Source organism: Corylus avellana, chromosome 1, assembly GCF_965113065.1.
Source record: "Corylus avellana chromosome 1, dhCorAvel1.hap1.2, whole genome shotgun sequence".
Classification (NCBI taxonomy): domain Eukaryota; kingdom Viridiplantae; phylum Streptophyta; class Magnoliopsida; order Fagales; family Betulaceae; genus Corylus; species Corylus avellana.
This window is the reverse complement of record NC_142490.1, coordinates 28,690,349-28,706,588: the sequence shown is the minus strand read 5'-3', so window position 1 is coordinate 28,706,588 and position 16,240 is coordinate 28,690,349. Positions and strand designations below refer to the sequence as shown.

The 16,240-nt window shown below is 41.1% G+C and overlaps 1 protein-coding gene across 2 annotated transcripts in view; it reads left to right on the top strand.

The window, feature by feature from the left end:
- Nucleotides 1-16,240, top strand: part of LOC132172946 (uncharacterized) — a 70,728-nt gene that overhangs the window by 37,506 nt on the left and 16,982 nt on the right. For both annotated transcript variants that reach the window (XM_088518924.1, XM_059584509.2), the window contains exon 8: nt 9,793-9,918. In XM_088518924.1, coding sequence (XP_088375050.1) covers nt 9,793-9,918 — 126 coding nt within the window. The remainder of the gene's footprint in view (nt 1-9,792; nt 9,919-16,240) is intronic.

Below are 16,240 nucleotides of genomic sequence, written 5' to 3'. Positions count from 1 at the left end.
TGACTTTCAATTCTTCGACTCTCTCTTTGTTAAGGGCGACCACACATTACCAAATTCATGTTCATTCCATCTTTTGATATCCTCCTTCAAGGCCTTCAATTTTTTAGCCAAAATAAAGCTACGAGAACCACGGAATTGATGGTAAGATGACCACCAATGCCTCACCCTATCCACAAACCCATCCTCTCTCAACCCCATATTCTCAAACTTGAAAGGTCTCTTGCCACCCAAAGAATAACCACAATCAAGCAAGATAGGGAAATGATCATAGCACAATCTAAGCAGCCTCTTTTGTAATAAGCCAGGATATCTAGTCTCCCACGTTGGGGACACTAGGAAACGATCAAGCCTAGACCAAGAGGAGGTGTTAGACCATGTAAATGTCACCCTGCAAGAGGAAGATCCATCAACCAGTGCTTAGAGATGAAGTCTGAAAACTCTAACATTGCAAGACTAAGGCGCACACCCCCCAACCTTTCACTGGGGAAACGAGTGACATTGAAATCGCCACCAATGCACCACGGCAAATCCCACCAGCTAAAAAGACCAGCCAATTCCTCCCAAAGAAAACTTTTGTCATTATCGAGGTTAGGACCATAGACCCCCGCAAAAGCCCAAACAAAATCATCCTCAACATTTCTAAAAGAGTAGGCAGCTACAAAATCTCCCATGCAAACCTCTAACTTTGTGACCACCCTCCTGTCCCACATCAACAAAATACCACCTGAAGCTCCTTTGGAAGGAACATAGCACCACTCAACACAAGGAACAACCCATAGATTATTCACAATACTGCTGGAAATAAACTCCATTTTAGTCTCTTGGAGGCATACAATATCTACCGTCCACTACCTTAGAAGATTCCTCACCTTCAAACGCTTACCACCCTTCTTCAACCCTTTTAACATTCCATGAAAGTATCGTAGGCTTCATCAATAGTGTCTATGAACCCTCCCCTTGGTCCTATCCCGAGATACACTTCCACTATGCACATCATAATTAACGGAAGAGAATAAATTGTTGAGTTCTCGTGTACCTTTTTTTACCACTGTTGAAACCGAGCCCACTCCCCTTCATTGTTTGCGATAATAGCTGCAAACGACGCTGATAGCTTCCCTACATATCCATCGCATGAGAGACCCACATAGTGATTGAACTCCTCTACTAACTGCAACACCCTCTCCTTTCCCGAAACCTCCGAAGATGGACTTAGCAGCAAAATGGCCACCATCTCCACGAATAAATCCATCTCCAACCCAAACAATTCTGTCCCCGTAGTAAGAGGTGCCGATTTCTCCAAAGAACAAGGAGAATAAAACCCCTCCATGCTAACTAGAGCATGCCCACTTTCCTTGAAACTGACCAGCTCACATGAACCCTCCAAATAATGCTTCCCCTCCTGCTGAAACAATATTCACCATCCCCTCCTCTCCCTCTACAAGCCCAGAAATCGGAGGCTCTTTCTGGGGGATAAAAGAGACCAATTTTGCTGGAATTATCCCGGAAACCCCGGCTGAGTCCATACGTGGGCAGCCCGCTTGGGACAGCACCACGCCCAAAATAGAAGCCTCGGCTCCTACCTCAAGCCCCACCAAAGGAGTGTCAATTGTACTGAATACCTCTCAATGTGAGGGTTGCTCGTATTATATAGAAATTGTCTAGGTAATTACAGGCTGTATCTCAGCAATTACAGCAATTTAGGGAAACTAATAAGGTAACTAAAATCTACCTATTAATTACAATATACTATAGCTATAATACAAGAAAATGCCATAACTAGAAAGACTAATTATGGCTAAATATATATGATATATATAGACCATATCTGACTTACATCCCCTCTCAAATTGATGCTAGTCGATCAAGAAGAATCAATTTGCCCACAAGGAACTAATGACGCTGTCGTGTCATAGCCTTTGTGAAGACGTCAGCTATCTGGAGATCAGTGGAAGCATGAGGAAGAGAGATAACACGAGTGTCCAAGGCTTTCTGAATAGAATGACAGTCTACCTCAATGTGCTTCGTATGTTCATGGTAAACAAGATTAGCAGCTATTTGAATGGCACTAGTATTATTAGCATGAACAGGAGTAGAATCAGTTTGAGAAAAACTAAGCTCAGCCAAAAGCCCACGAAGCCAGACAATTTCAGAACAAGTAGCAGACATTGCTCGGTATTCGGACTCGGTAGATGATTTACAAACCCGAGCTTGCTTCTTACTCTTCCAAGAAATCAAAGAATCACCAAGAAACATGCACCAACCCGTGATAGACCGCCGAGTGTCAGGACATCCTGCCCAATCTGCATCACTATAAGCAACAAGGCGAAGAGGAGAGCTAGTTGGAAAGAACAACCCACGGCCAGAAGACCCCCGAAGATATCGAATGATTCGTTGAACAGTAGCTAAATGAAGATAGCGTGGAGTTTGCATAACCTGGCTAACCTGCTGGACAGCGAAGGAAATACCGGGCCGACTAATAGTCAAATAGTTCAAGTTGCCTACAAATTGTCGGAACACAGTAGGATCAGAGAGAAGATCACCCTCCTCACTTCGATATTTCACATTAACCTCCATAGGAGTATCCACTGAAGAAGAATCCTGAAGTCTAGCTAGGCTAATCAAGTCCTAGTATATTTGTGTTGATTCAAGAATATAAAGGAAGAATCAATGTGCACCTCCAACCCCAAAAAATACGTAAGAGGACCAAGGTCTTTCATATGAAAAGAGTCTTGAAGATTTCGCTTGAGATGTGCAATCAAACTGGAGTCGGTTCCCGTAATGACAATATCATCTACATACACATGTAAAAGAACAAGACCAGTCGGAGTCTTGCAAAGGAACAAAGAAGAATCATATTGGCTTTGGACAAAGGAGAAGCGAAGCAGAGTAGACTTGAATTTTTCAAACCATGCCCAAGGAGCCTGTTTTAAGCCATAGAGGGACCGCTTTAACTTACACATAGCAGCAGATGGAGAAGAAAACAAACCCGGAGGAGTCATGTAAATATCCTCTTTGAGATCACCATGAAGAAAAGCATTTTTGACATCCATCTGGTGAAGTGGCCAGCCTTGGGAGGCGGCAATAGAAATAATTGTACGCACTGTGGTCATCTTCGCGACCGGAGCAAATGTCTCCTCATAGTCCACCCCATATTCTTGCCTGTTTCCAAGAGCAACTAGTCAGGCCTTATACCGATCCAGAGTCACATCAGAGCGAAGCTTAATCGAGTAAACCCATTTACAACCAATGGCTTTAACATGAGAGGGGCAAGGAACCAGGTCTCATGTATGATTGTCCTGGAGAGCCCAAAGTTCCTCATCCATCGCTTTCCGCCAACATTCATATTTAACAGCCTCGGAAAACATGTAGGGATGGAAATAGAAGATAAAGTACCATTAAAGGAAGTGTGGGGAAAACCATACCTATTAGGAGGACGTGATACCCTAGCAAATCGTCGAGGACCAGACTCATGAACTGTCTCAGATGGCGGGTCAATCGAAGGAGTTGTCGGAACAGTTTCAGATGAAGGGTCAGTCTCGAGAAAGGGCAAAGTTGGTAGACGTCGAGTATACACAATTCCAGATTTGAACCGCTCAGGCAGAAGAGGCAATTCATCAAAACAAGGTAGGATACTAATCTCAGGCTATGATTCAACATGTGTAGAAAAGAAACATTGATTCTCAAAGAACACAACATTACGAGATATATGAAATTTGTCAGAACAAGGATCATAGCAAACATAACCTTTGTGAGAAATACTATAACCCATAAAGGCACAGTTAATAGACTGAGCAGAAAGTTTGTGATGTTCATGAGCAGGTAAATAAACAAAACAAACACATCCAAAAGTATGCAGATTAAGATAGCTAGGATGCTGATGATACAAATGATAATAAGGAGAATCAAACTGCAAGACCTGAGAGGGCAGTCGATTAATTAAGTAGTGCAGTAGATAATGTCTCAATCCAGAATTTAGAAGGAACATAGGACTCAAGCAATAAAGTGCGAACAACATCCAAGAGATGGCGGTTCTTTCGTTCCGCCACCCCATTTTGCTGAGGAGTATAAGGACAAGAGTGCTGAGAGACAATTCCTTTGTGGTGTAAGAAATCATGAAACTTGTGGGACATGTATTCTCCACCAGAATCAGACCTCAAAATCTTACTGCCTGTAGAAAATTGATTCTCAATATATGCTACAAAGGTCTGAAAAACAGACAGGACCTCAGATTTGGCCCGAAGAAAATAGACCCAAGTATACCGACTGAAATCATCTATGAATGTTGCAAAATATTTATATCGAGCATGAGAAATTACAGGAGAAATGTCCCATACATCACTATGCACAATATCAAAGCATTTTGCAGCACGACTACCATGAGAAGAAAACGAAGAGTTTTACTCTTACCAAGTTTGTATACAGAACAATCAAATGACAAATTTTGAGGAACTCGTTCTTTATTGCCTAACAAATGAGAATTTAACATATGAGACAGAATAACAGAATTTGGATGACCCAAACGTTTGTGCCATACTTCATTCGGAGTGTTAACTGTCCTACAAGCCAAAGATAAACAACTAGGAATTGAAAAGTTCAGTGGAAATAGTCTGCCAACTTTAGGCCCCTTCACGAGTATCTTCCCTGACACCTGATCCTGCACAAGACAACCATTACGAGAGAAATGGACATCACAGTTTTTTTCAACTAACTAGCTAACTGAAATAAGACTATTAGAAAGTCCAGGAGAGACATAAACATCTCTGAATGAAGGATTAATATCTTCTACTTCATTAATAGCTAAATGACTCTCATTAGCTACTTGAATATGAGATGAACCATGATATGGACGAACATTGCAAAGAGTATCAGACGATCTGGTCATATGATTGGATGCTGTAGAATCAATAAGCCAAGACTTAGACGAAATAGTACCATTACCTTGGAGCCCTAAGGCAAAAAAGGCTGACATAATCATCTGCTAGACCATTTCAGGAGTAAGAACAGCTGATCCGGCGGCAGAAGAAGAGGCTGAGGACATCACTGGAGCAGAAGAGATGTTTACTGCAGCCTGATAGGCAGCAGCTTGACGATTCTGAGGCCAAGTGGGATATTTTTTGATAAAGTGGCCCGGTTTCTTACAGTAATTGCAAGATTTCTTTGCACAATTGGCGGCAATATGACCATACTCCTTGCAGCTGAAACACTGGACCTTGCGCATATCCTTACCCTTCCCTTTCCCATAGGCTGCATAGGCTACTGGATTCGGGTTGGAATCGTACTGGAACGTAGCCTGTGTGAGAAAACGCTGCTCCTCACAAAGTAATTCTCCAAAACAAACATCCAAAGATGGAGTGGGATCCCGATTCATTAAATTTGAGCGAGTAACCTCAAATTCAGAGCGTAATTTCATTAGGAATTGATCTCTCTTGCTCTGCTCATGAACAGCCTGAATAGCAGAGAGAGGTGAAGCAGGTACCTTTGCATAAACCATATTAGAAAATTCTCCCCACAAATTTTAAAAACCAGGAAAATACTCCGGAATTGAGAGATTGCCTTGAGTGTAACTAGCAATCGCATATTCCAGCTAAAAACAGCGTGTGGTAATGTCCTGATGATAAACCTTCAGCAAATACTCCCACATAGTCTTCACAGTCCTATAGGGCCTCAGATTGAGCACAATAAGAGGATCAACAGACCCTAAGATCCAAGACATCACACGTGCATCCTTGACCTTCCACTTAGCCAAATCCTTAGTTTCTGTAGGAGCTGGATCAGTACCGTTAATATGGCCCCACAACTTTTTTCACGTAACAAATAATTGAAATTGGAATTCCCAAGCAGAATAATTTTTTCCAGTAAAATGGACCCCAAAAGTCTCGCTAGAAGACATAATGAAATCAAAAAATTAGAAATTATAAAACCTGATAAATGAGTAACAGGCCCAGTAGAGTAGCAACCCAAACAGCAACCAAGCCCAAGTCCAAGCAAGCCAAACAACAATCCTAATTTGATGGTTGCTGACCACACCAAACAGCAAGCCCAAATCCAAACAGCAACCCACCCAGCAAACACTAAGCCACACTCACCAAACAGCAAGCCTAATTTGATGATTGCTGACCACACCGAACAGCAAGCCCAAATCCAAACAGCAACCTACCCAGCAAGCACTAAACCAAGGGCGTGGGTTCAAATCCCTCTTCTGACACCAAAACCGCACCAAGAACCAGCGACAGTCCAACCAGAAACAGCGACAGTCCACGCTCCAGAAATCTCCGGCAGTCCCAAAACCTCCACGCCGGCAACGGAACCAGACATCGATGACCACGTCAGCAACGAGAGCGTCACCGACGAGAGCGAGATCGAAGCCGACAGCCCAATTCCTCCAGAAATCTTCGGCTGCCCCGAAACCTCCACGCCGACAACCCCAAATCCTCCAGAAATTTTGGTAAGAATAAATTCCCTACCCTCAACAGAATTATCGACAACTTTCCCTGAAGTTACCAACATCCAAAGAGACCAATAACTCAGTCCCGACCCAACTCAAAAAACTCGAATCAAAACCCTAATTTAGATGATTTAGGCTCTGATACCATGTCAATTGTACGGAATACCTCTCAATGTGAGGGTTGCTCGTATTATATAGAAATTGTCTAGGTAATTACAGGCTGTATCTTAGCGATTACAGCAATCTAGGGAAACAAATAAGGTAACTAAAATCTACCTATTAATTACAATATACTATAGCTATAATACAAGAACATGCCATAACTAGAAAGACTAATTATGGCTAAATATATATGATATATATAGACCGTATCTGACTGACAAGGAGATGGTTGTACCTGGGAAGAAGATGCTTGGAATGACTCCTATACAAAGACCAAGCCCCACTATCGACTCCTTAGCCCTCATTGGCGGCGAGACCACTAGAGGAGGCGACGTGATTGCTGGAAAACCTGACTGTGAGCTTTCCAAACGAGTTTGAAACCCTCCGGTGGAAGAGGAGGCACTTGGGGCACCCACCTGACCGAGATCCAATCCAAAGACTTCTTCGGCCGATAAAGCCCAGCCTTCTTTCTCCTGGGTTTAAAATATTTCTTAGGCCAGCACCCACCAGAATAGCCTTGCCTTTCAACTTGGTGTGAGGCTGATTATTAGAAACCTCAGCTACATTCTTTGGCCCGTTACGCAAAAGCCCACACTTGCAAGAGAGACATGGCCCTGAAGCCAGACGATCCAAATACAACCCTCTCCCCCCTTGTATTTTCTCTAGCATTATCCTTAATCTGTCATGTTCGGTACCTCCAAAACTAACGTTGTTGTTGATAGGAGAATTTTCCGCAGCGGGTACGACGTGCCCCTGCGTGGCGTCTTTGCAACAAGGCCAGTCAAATCTCGCCGCAAAACACAATGAACCGGTCAAACACCTCAAAACATCAAGGCTTGTCGGATCTTGAAAACCATCTACGATGATCATGATTCCAGTGATCATTATGATCAACAACCAACAACAATCGCATTTCCCGTGATCAATACAACCAACAACAGTCAACCACAACCAACAATGAACAACCAAAACCAACGTTGGATTGATCATCATCCATACTACCAACAATAGAAAACAAGCAACAACGAAACTTGAAAACACTACTTGGTACTTCTCTTGAGCAACAAACCCGATGGTTGCTTCATGTAGCCCAATTGAGCGATCAAACACCTGAACCGATTAAGAAATCACTTGAATGGGCCAAAAAACCATTGAATCGGTTGAGAAACCGTTGGAACTAGTCATGAAATAGCAAGAACTAGCCAAAGAATGTACTAAATTGAAAGAAAAACCATTGACCAGGTCTGAATATGCTCTGAAACAGAAAGAAAATCAATGAATTGATCAAAGAAGACACTGAACCGGATGAGAAAGGTGCTGAACCGATCTCAAACTACACTGAACTAGAAGATAAGTTGATGAACCAAACACGAGAACACTGTACTAGATAAAATATGTAATGGACCGGATGAAAACCAGCTGGACTGGTCGAGAACCAGCAAATCGGGTAGGGCTGGATCAAATATGGGCCTCCATTTTCTTTTACCAAAGACCTTGGCCCAAATACAAAACTGAGCCCAAACAACCAAGAGTTGGGCCAAACCAATTGAGCCTATACACTACGCCTAGCTATCCCTATCTAGGATAGTGAATAGCCAAGAAACACTCCAGCTTTGGTTATCCAGGATAGGGAACAACAACCAACCAAGAACTAAACAGGGTATAACCTCCCCAAACAGCGACGCCGTCGGAGAAACTCAAAATACTTCGACTACCACCATGCCAATGTGGACACAACATGGATACAACCAAAAACTACCCAAACATGCCACCATTTTCATCACGCCAACCGTGACAATTTTCTCTACCGATCGAAAAATGTCACCACCGCTCAGAAACCGTTGATGACCACCATGAAAGCACCTGTTGATGTCATTGACTACTCTTCCAACCACTGAGAACCAAGGTGAAACAACACAGTTTCGACAACTATTGACAAAGATGCCAGTAAATAAATAGTGAAAATACCTATACCGAAATTCACAAATGAATAACTCTTTAGAGCTTCATCAAGGCAATCTTGTGTTGGTTAAGCCCACATTGGCAATGCTGCCACCAAAGGAGGACTCACCAACACTAGGACGTGAAGTTCAACCAAAAGGAAGAAAAACTAAGACTATATAATAGTTACACGAAGTGGCTTTGCTTTTAGGGGGGGGGGGGGGGTTAAACCAAGGCTCTTAAACCCTAAACCTACTTTGATACCATGTTGTAGTTTCCTTGCAAGGTTTAGACAGAAGGTGGAGGCTCATTATTCTCACTTAGCCTCACATACTTTTATATAGGTTGAAAATTACAATAACTAAAATATCCACTTACTCTAAATTGGAAGAGCATTCCTAGTAACCTCAGCAAAATAACCAAAAGTACACATTTCTCTATTTTAACTATCCACTTTTTTAAAGCACACTTAGCAGCCTTACTATTTTAACTATCAACTTTCATTATTCCATTTAAATACTTCATTTTTTTTAAAGAATATGGAAGGAGAGATAAAATTTATATTATTTCTTATTCATTTGGTGAGTGAATTGTACTCACTAAAGATAGTGGGTACTGTTTGCTCACAATTTATTTTGGGTTAAAATGGTTGAGGCTGAAAAATGAGGATTTTAGTCACTTTTGCTAAATTGGCTTGCCAAAATAATTAAAAAATGGTTTTGGTGAGGCTGCAAGGATTGTTCTAACAAACTTTTCTAACTTTGGGTAAGTTCAATTATGAGTTTTATACCTGTTGGGCCTCTCCACTTGATGGCTAAATCTTTCAAGTTGGATATTTTACCATCATCATGTAAAAGGAAGATATTGTGTCCACGAGCTGAAGAGTGACTAAAGAGCAATATTTGGAATTCACTTTATAAATTGTTATCAATTGTATGCCTGCTTCTTGTGTTTCTTAATGCATGTTTATTCATACTCTAATTTGTATGCATTTTTTCTATATCTGCATGCATGTATCTTCATTTCAACCCCACAAGATCTTGAATAATCTAAAAATATTCAGCTCTTCTAGAACACGTGCAGCTATGTTGTACATACAAATACTTAACTCGTTCACTTGTAATGTCACTTCACCTTGGCTTGACTATTACTAGTTATGTATATCCTGCTTATTCGTGCAAAACACATATGGCTTTATTCAGCCCTTAAAATACATTTTGTTGTCATGGAAATTGTTATTTCAGGAAAGCTAGATGCTGTTGGGTCACAACTTGTGGCACCACATCTCGGGATGAGTTCTATTGGAATTTCAATTACACAACTTGCTGCTCATGAAGATACTTCATATCAAGAAATCAAGAATTTCCAGAGTGAGTAGTCAATTGCATATTCAATATCTAATTTAGAAGTTTGTAGACATTTTGTAAATAAAAAATCAAACTAATAGAATCATCATTTCCTTTTCTTTTCTTTTCTTTTTTGTCTTAGTTTCTCCATGGTAGCTTTGAACTGGTAAATAGGGTTGTACCAATGTGGATGCGGTTATAGTTTATAGGCAATAACCGCATCCACAACCGCTAATTGCATCCGCAATTGCATTATGTGGTTTTCACTTTTAGGTAATTGCATTCACCTAGGCGTATCCACGCCATTATTGCGGTTATTGAAGGCAAAATTGCACCACTAACCACTTATTAAGTAATGGGCCTATTTTAGTGTTTTGAACCATCTTTGGCCTTTTTAGGGCCTATTTAAACGAATATAAAACTATTTTGGGCCTGATCTAGTGTTTTTTTTTTTTTTTTAAGCTTTAATGTTTTAGATAAAATCCATATCTTGAGTCTACATTCCAGCTTAAAAATAACAAAGAAAATACATATATTATATATAAGGGCATGCGGTTATTAACCGTATTTTCCTATCCTAAAACTGCTAACTGTCAGTCAGATACGATATATATATTTAGCCATAATTCGTCTCTCTAGTTATGGTATATTTTTGTATTATAGCTATAGTATCTTATAATTAATAGGTAGATTTTAGTTGCCTTATTTGTTCTCCTAGATTGCTGTAATCGCTGAGATACAGCCTATAATTAGTTAGACAATTCCTATATAATATGAGAAACCCTCACATTGAGAGGTATTCAGTACAATTGACATGGTATCAGAGTCATCATCTAAATTAGGGTTGTTTTCAATTACCTGTTGAGGGGCGTAGGAATTGTCAAGCTTGGGATGGGACTGGGTTGTTGTTTTTTGTGGCGGTCAATAACTTCAGGGGAGTTGTTAATCATTCTGGTGGGTTCTAAACTACTATTCGACAGTTTCTTGGTTTGTGGAGAATCCTTGGTGGCTGTTGGCAAGGTCTGTGGTGGTTGTCGGTAGGTTCTGTGCAGTCTTGGAGCGTTCCCGGCGATCTGTGGTGGTTGTCAGCAAATTCTGTGCAGATGTGGGCTTTCGGCAATCTGTGGTGTTGTCGGCGATCTGGGCTGTCGGAGCTTTGGCGCTGTCGGCAGGTTCAGGTGTGGTTGATTTTATTTGGTGTGGTGCGGTGAGGCAAACTTAGGCTTGCGGGGATCTGGGCTGTCGGAATTTTGGTGCTGTCGGCAAGTTTAGGTGTGGTGCGGTGAGCGTGGTGTAGCTGCTGCAGATTCTATTGTGGTGTTGAGAGTGGGTGCAGACTAGGCTTGTGTCGTAGCCACTGCAGGTTCTAGTGTGGTGTGAGTGCAAACTGGGCTGCGGATCTGTGGGCTTGTGGGCTTGCTTGTGGACTGCTGCAGGTTGCTGTTTGGTGAGCTTTGGGCTTGCTGTCCAACAAATCTGGTGGGCCTGTTACTCCTTTATCAGGTTTTATCATTTCTGATTCTATTTTGGTTTCATCATGTCTTTTAGCGAGTCTTTTAGGGTTCGTTTTACTGGAAAAAATTATTCTACTTGAGAATTCCAGTTTCAATTGTTTGTTATGGGAAAAGAGTTGTGGGGCCATATTGATGGTAGTGATCTAGCCCCTACGAAACCTAAGGAGTTAGCTAAATGGAAGGTCAAAGATGCACGTGTGATGTCGTGGATCTTAGGGTCTGTCGATCCTCTTATTGTGCTCAATCTGAGACCCTATAAGTCTGCAAAGACTATGTGGGAGTATTTGTTGAAGGTTTATCACCAGGATAATACCGCATGTCATTTTCAGTTGGAATATGAGATTGCTAGTTACACTCAAGGCAATCTTTCCATTCAGGAGTATTTTTCTGGTTTTCAAAATTTGTGGGGAGAATTTTCTGATATGATTTATGCGAAGGTACCTGCTGCATCTAGCTCTGTTGTTCAGGCTGTTCATGAGCAAACCAAGAGAGATCAATTCCTGATGAAATTGTGCCCTGAATTTGAGGTTACTCGCTCAAATTTAATGAATCGGGATCCTTCTCCATCTTTGGATGTTTGTTTTGGAGAATTACTTTGCGAGGAGTAGCGTCTTCTCACACAAGTTACATTCCAGCATGATTCCAACCCAAATCCAGTAGCCTATGCCGCCTACGGGAAAGGGAAGGGTAAGGATATGCGCAAGGTCTAGTGTTTCGGCTGCAAGGAATATGGTCATATTGCCACCAATTGTGTAAAGAAATCTTGCAATTACTGTAAGAAACATGGCCACTTTATCAAAGAATGTCCCATTCGGCCTCAGAATCGCCAAGCTACCGCCTATCAAACTGCAGTGAACACCTCTTCCGCTCCAGTGATGTCCTCAACGTCTTCTTCTGCTGCCGGATCGTCTGTTCTTACTCCTGAAATGGTCCAGCAGATGATTATGTCAACCTTTTCCGCCTTAGGGCTCCAAGGTAATGGTACTACTCCGTATAAGTCTTGGCTTATTGATTCTGCTGCATCCAATCATATGACCAGATCATCTGATACTCTTTGCAATGTTCGTCGATATCTTGGTTCATCTGATATTCAAGTAGCTAATGGGAGTCATTTAGCTATTAATGAAGTAGGAGATATCAATCCTTCATTCCGAGATGTTTGTGTCTCCTGGACTTTCTAATAATCTTATTTCAGTTGGCGAGTCAGTTGAGAAAAACTGTGATGTCCATTTCTCTCGTGATGGTTGTCTTGTGCAGGATCAGGTGTCGGGGAAGATACTCGCGAAGGGACCTAAAGTTGGCAAACTATTTCCACTGCACTTTTCAATTCCTAGTTGTTTATCTTTGGCTTGTATGACAGTTAACACTCCAAACGAAGTATGGCACAAACGTTTGGGTCATCCAAACTCTGTTATTTTGTCTCATATGTTAAATTCTGGTTTGTTAGGCAATAAAGAACGAGTTTCTAAAAATTTGTTATTTGATTGTTCTGTCTGCAAACTTGGTAAGAGTAAGACACTTTTCTTCTCATGGTAGTCGTGCTACAAAATGCTTTGATATTGTGCATAGTGATGTATGGGGCATTTCTCCAGTAATTTCTCATGCTTGATATAAATATTTTGTGACATTCATAGATGATTTCAGCTGATATACTGGGGTCTATTTTCTTCGGGTTAAATCTAAGGTCATGTCTGTTTTTAAGACCTTTGTAGCATATATTGAGAATCAATTTTCTACAGGTATTAAGATTTTGAGTTCTGATTCTGGTGGAGAATACATGTCCCACGAATTTCATGATTTCTTACACCACAAAGGAATTGTCTCTCAGCACTCTTGTCCTTATACTCCACAACAAAATGGGGTGGCGGAACGAAAGAACCGACATCTCTTGGACATTGTTCGCACCTTATTGCTTGAGTCATCCGTTCCATCTAAATTTTGGGTTGAGGCATTATCTACTACAGTTTACTTAATTAATAGACTGCCCTCTCGGGTCTTGAATTTTGATTCTCCTTACTATCGTTTGTATCATCAGCATCCTAGCTATCTTAATCTACATACTTTTGGATGTGTTTGTTTTGTTCATTTACCTTCTCATGAACATCACAAACTCTCTGCTCAGTTTGTTAAATGTGCATTTATGGGTTATAGTATTTCACACAAGGGTTATGTTTGCTATGATTCTTGTTCTAACAAATTTCGTATATCTCGTAATGTTGTTTTCTTTGAGAATCAATGTTTCATTTCTACACATGTTGAGTCATTGCCTGAAATTAGTATTCTACCGTGTTTTGATGAATTGACTCCTCTCCTTGAACGGTTCAAACTTGGAATTGTGTATACTCGACTTCTACCAACTTTGCCTCTTCCTGAGACTGACCCTTCATCCGAAACTGTTCTGACAACTTCTCCGGAGATTGATTTGTCATCCGAGACAGGTCCGATCAGTTCTCCCACGCCTCCTGAGCCTAGTCCTTGACGATCTGCCCGAGTATCACGTCCTCCTGATCGGTATGGTTTTTCTCACACTTCTTTTAATGCTACTTCTATTTCCATCCCTACATGTTTTTCCGAGGCCGTTAAACATGAATGTTGGGGAAAAGTGATGGATGAGGAACTTCAGGCTCTCTAGGACAATCAAACATGGGAGGTGGTTCCTTGTCCTTCTAATGTTAATGCCATCGGTTGTAAATGGGTTTACTCGATTAAGCTCCGCTCTGATGGGACTCTGGATCGGTATAAGGCACGATTAGTTGCTCTTGAGAACATGCAAGAATATGGGGTGGACTATGAGGAGACATTTGCTCCGGTAGCGAAGATGACCACAGTGCGTACGGTTATTTCTATTGCCGCCTCCTAAGGCTGGCCACTTCACCAGATGGACGTCAAAAATGCTTTTCTTCATGGTGATCTCAAAGAGGATATTTACATGACTCCTCCTCCGGATTTGTTTTCTTCTCCATCTGCAGCTGTGTGTAAGTTAAAGCGGTCTCTCTATGGCTTAAAACAAGCTCCCCGGGCATGGTTTGAAAAATTCAGGTCTACGCTGCTTCGCTTCTCCTTTGTCCAAAGCCAATATGACTCCTCTTTGTTTCTTTGCTCTTGACTCCAACTAGTCTCGTTCTTTTACTTGTGTATGTGGATGATATTGTCATTACTGGCACTGACTCCAGTTTGATTGGCCATCTCAAGCAGAATCTTCAGGCTTCTTTTCAAATGAAAGACCTTGGTCCTCTTTATGTATTTTTTGGGGTTGGAGGTGCATACCGATTCTTCAGGTATATTCTTGAATCAACACAAATATACCCAGGACTTGATTCGCCTGGCTGGTTTTCAGGATTCTTCTTTGGTGGATACTCCTATGGAGGTTAATGTGAAATATCGAAATGAGGAGGGTGATCTTCTTTTTGATCCTACTATGTTCCGACAGTTGGTACGCAGCTTGAACTATTTGACTATTACTCGGTCTGACATTTCCTTCGCTGTCTAACAGGTTAGCCAATTTATGCAAACTCCACGCCATCTTCATTTAGCTGCGGTTCGCCGTATCATTTGCTATCTTCGGGGGTCACCTGGCTGTGGGTTGTTCTTTCCAAACGGCTCTCCTCTTCGCCTTGTTGCTTATAGTGATTCGGATTAGGCCGGATGTTCTGATACTTGGCGGTTTGTCACGAGTTGGTGTATGTTTCTTTGTGATTCTTTGATTTCTTGGAAGAGTAAGAAACAAGCTTGCGTTTCTAAATCATCTACTAAATCTGAATACTGGGCAATGTCTGCTGCTTGTTCTGAGATTGTCTGGCTTTGTGGGCTTCTGGCTGAGCTTGGTTTTTCTCAATCTGATTGTACTCCTCTCCATGTAGATAATACTAGTGCCATTCAAATAGATGCTAATCCTGTTTACCATAAACATACGAAGCATATTGAGGTAGACTGTCATTCTATTCGGGAAGCCTTGGACACTCGTGTTATATCTCTTCTTCATGTTTCCACTGATCTCCAGATAGTTGACATATTCACGAAGGCCATGACACGACAGATCATCAGTTCCTTGTGGGCAAATTGATGCTTCTTGATTGACCAGCATTAATTTGAGGGGGGATGTCAGTTAGATACGATATATATATTTAGCCATAATTAGTCTCTCTAGTTATGGTATATGTTTGTATTATAGCTATAGTATCTTGTAATTAATAGGTAGATTTTAGTTGCCTTATTTGTTCTCCTAGATTGCTATAATCGCTGAGATACAGCCTGTAATTAGTTAGACAATTCCTATATAATATGAGAAACCCTCACATTGAGAGGTATTCAGTACAATTGACATTAACTGCGTGCATGCGGTTACACAGATAGTGGTTAGTTGCGATTAATATCCGACCGCTTCTACATTCCTACTAGTAAAGCCTTTTTGTGGTTTCAAGAAACTTTTTTTAAGTACTTTGCTACCTAGCTAGGCATCTTTTCTTATTCACTAATTGGAGTTTCCTGTAGAGGAATTTTTTTCTTTTTCTTTTTTTTTTTTTCTTCTTAATTGTACATATATATTTTGGCATCTTTACTGCATATCAACGTAGCACTCTCAGCTAGACAAAATTAACATGATCCTCAAAAAAAGAAAAAGGCATATAAGATTATGTTTTCCATTGGAATTTATTCAATTGATCCATTACGTTGTCAACATCTAAAAACAAAACATGTGCGCACTCACACTTGCATAGTTACATACTCTCTGCCCCTATGCTTTTTCCCTGTATGTCTCCTTTTATCATGACCTGTAAATAATCTTTGCCGTAGAGATAGTCATGAATTTGAAGTCTTCTATTCATTTAGAA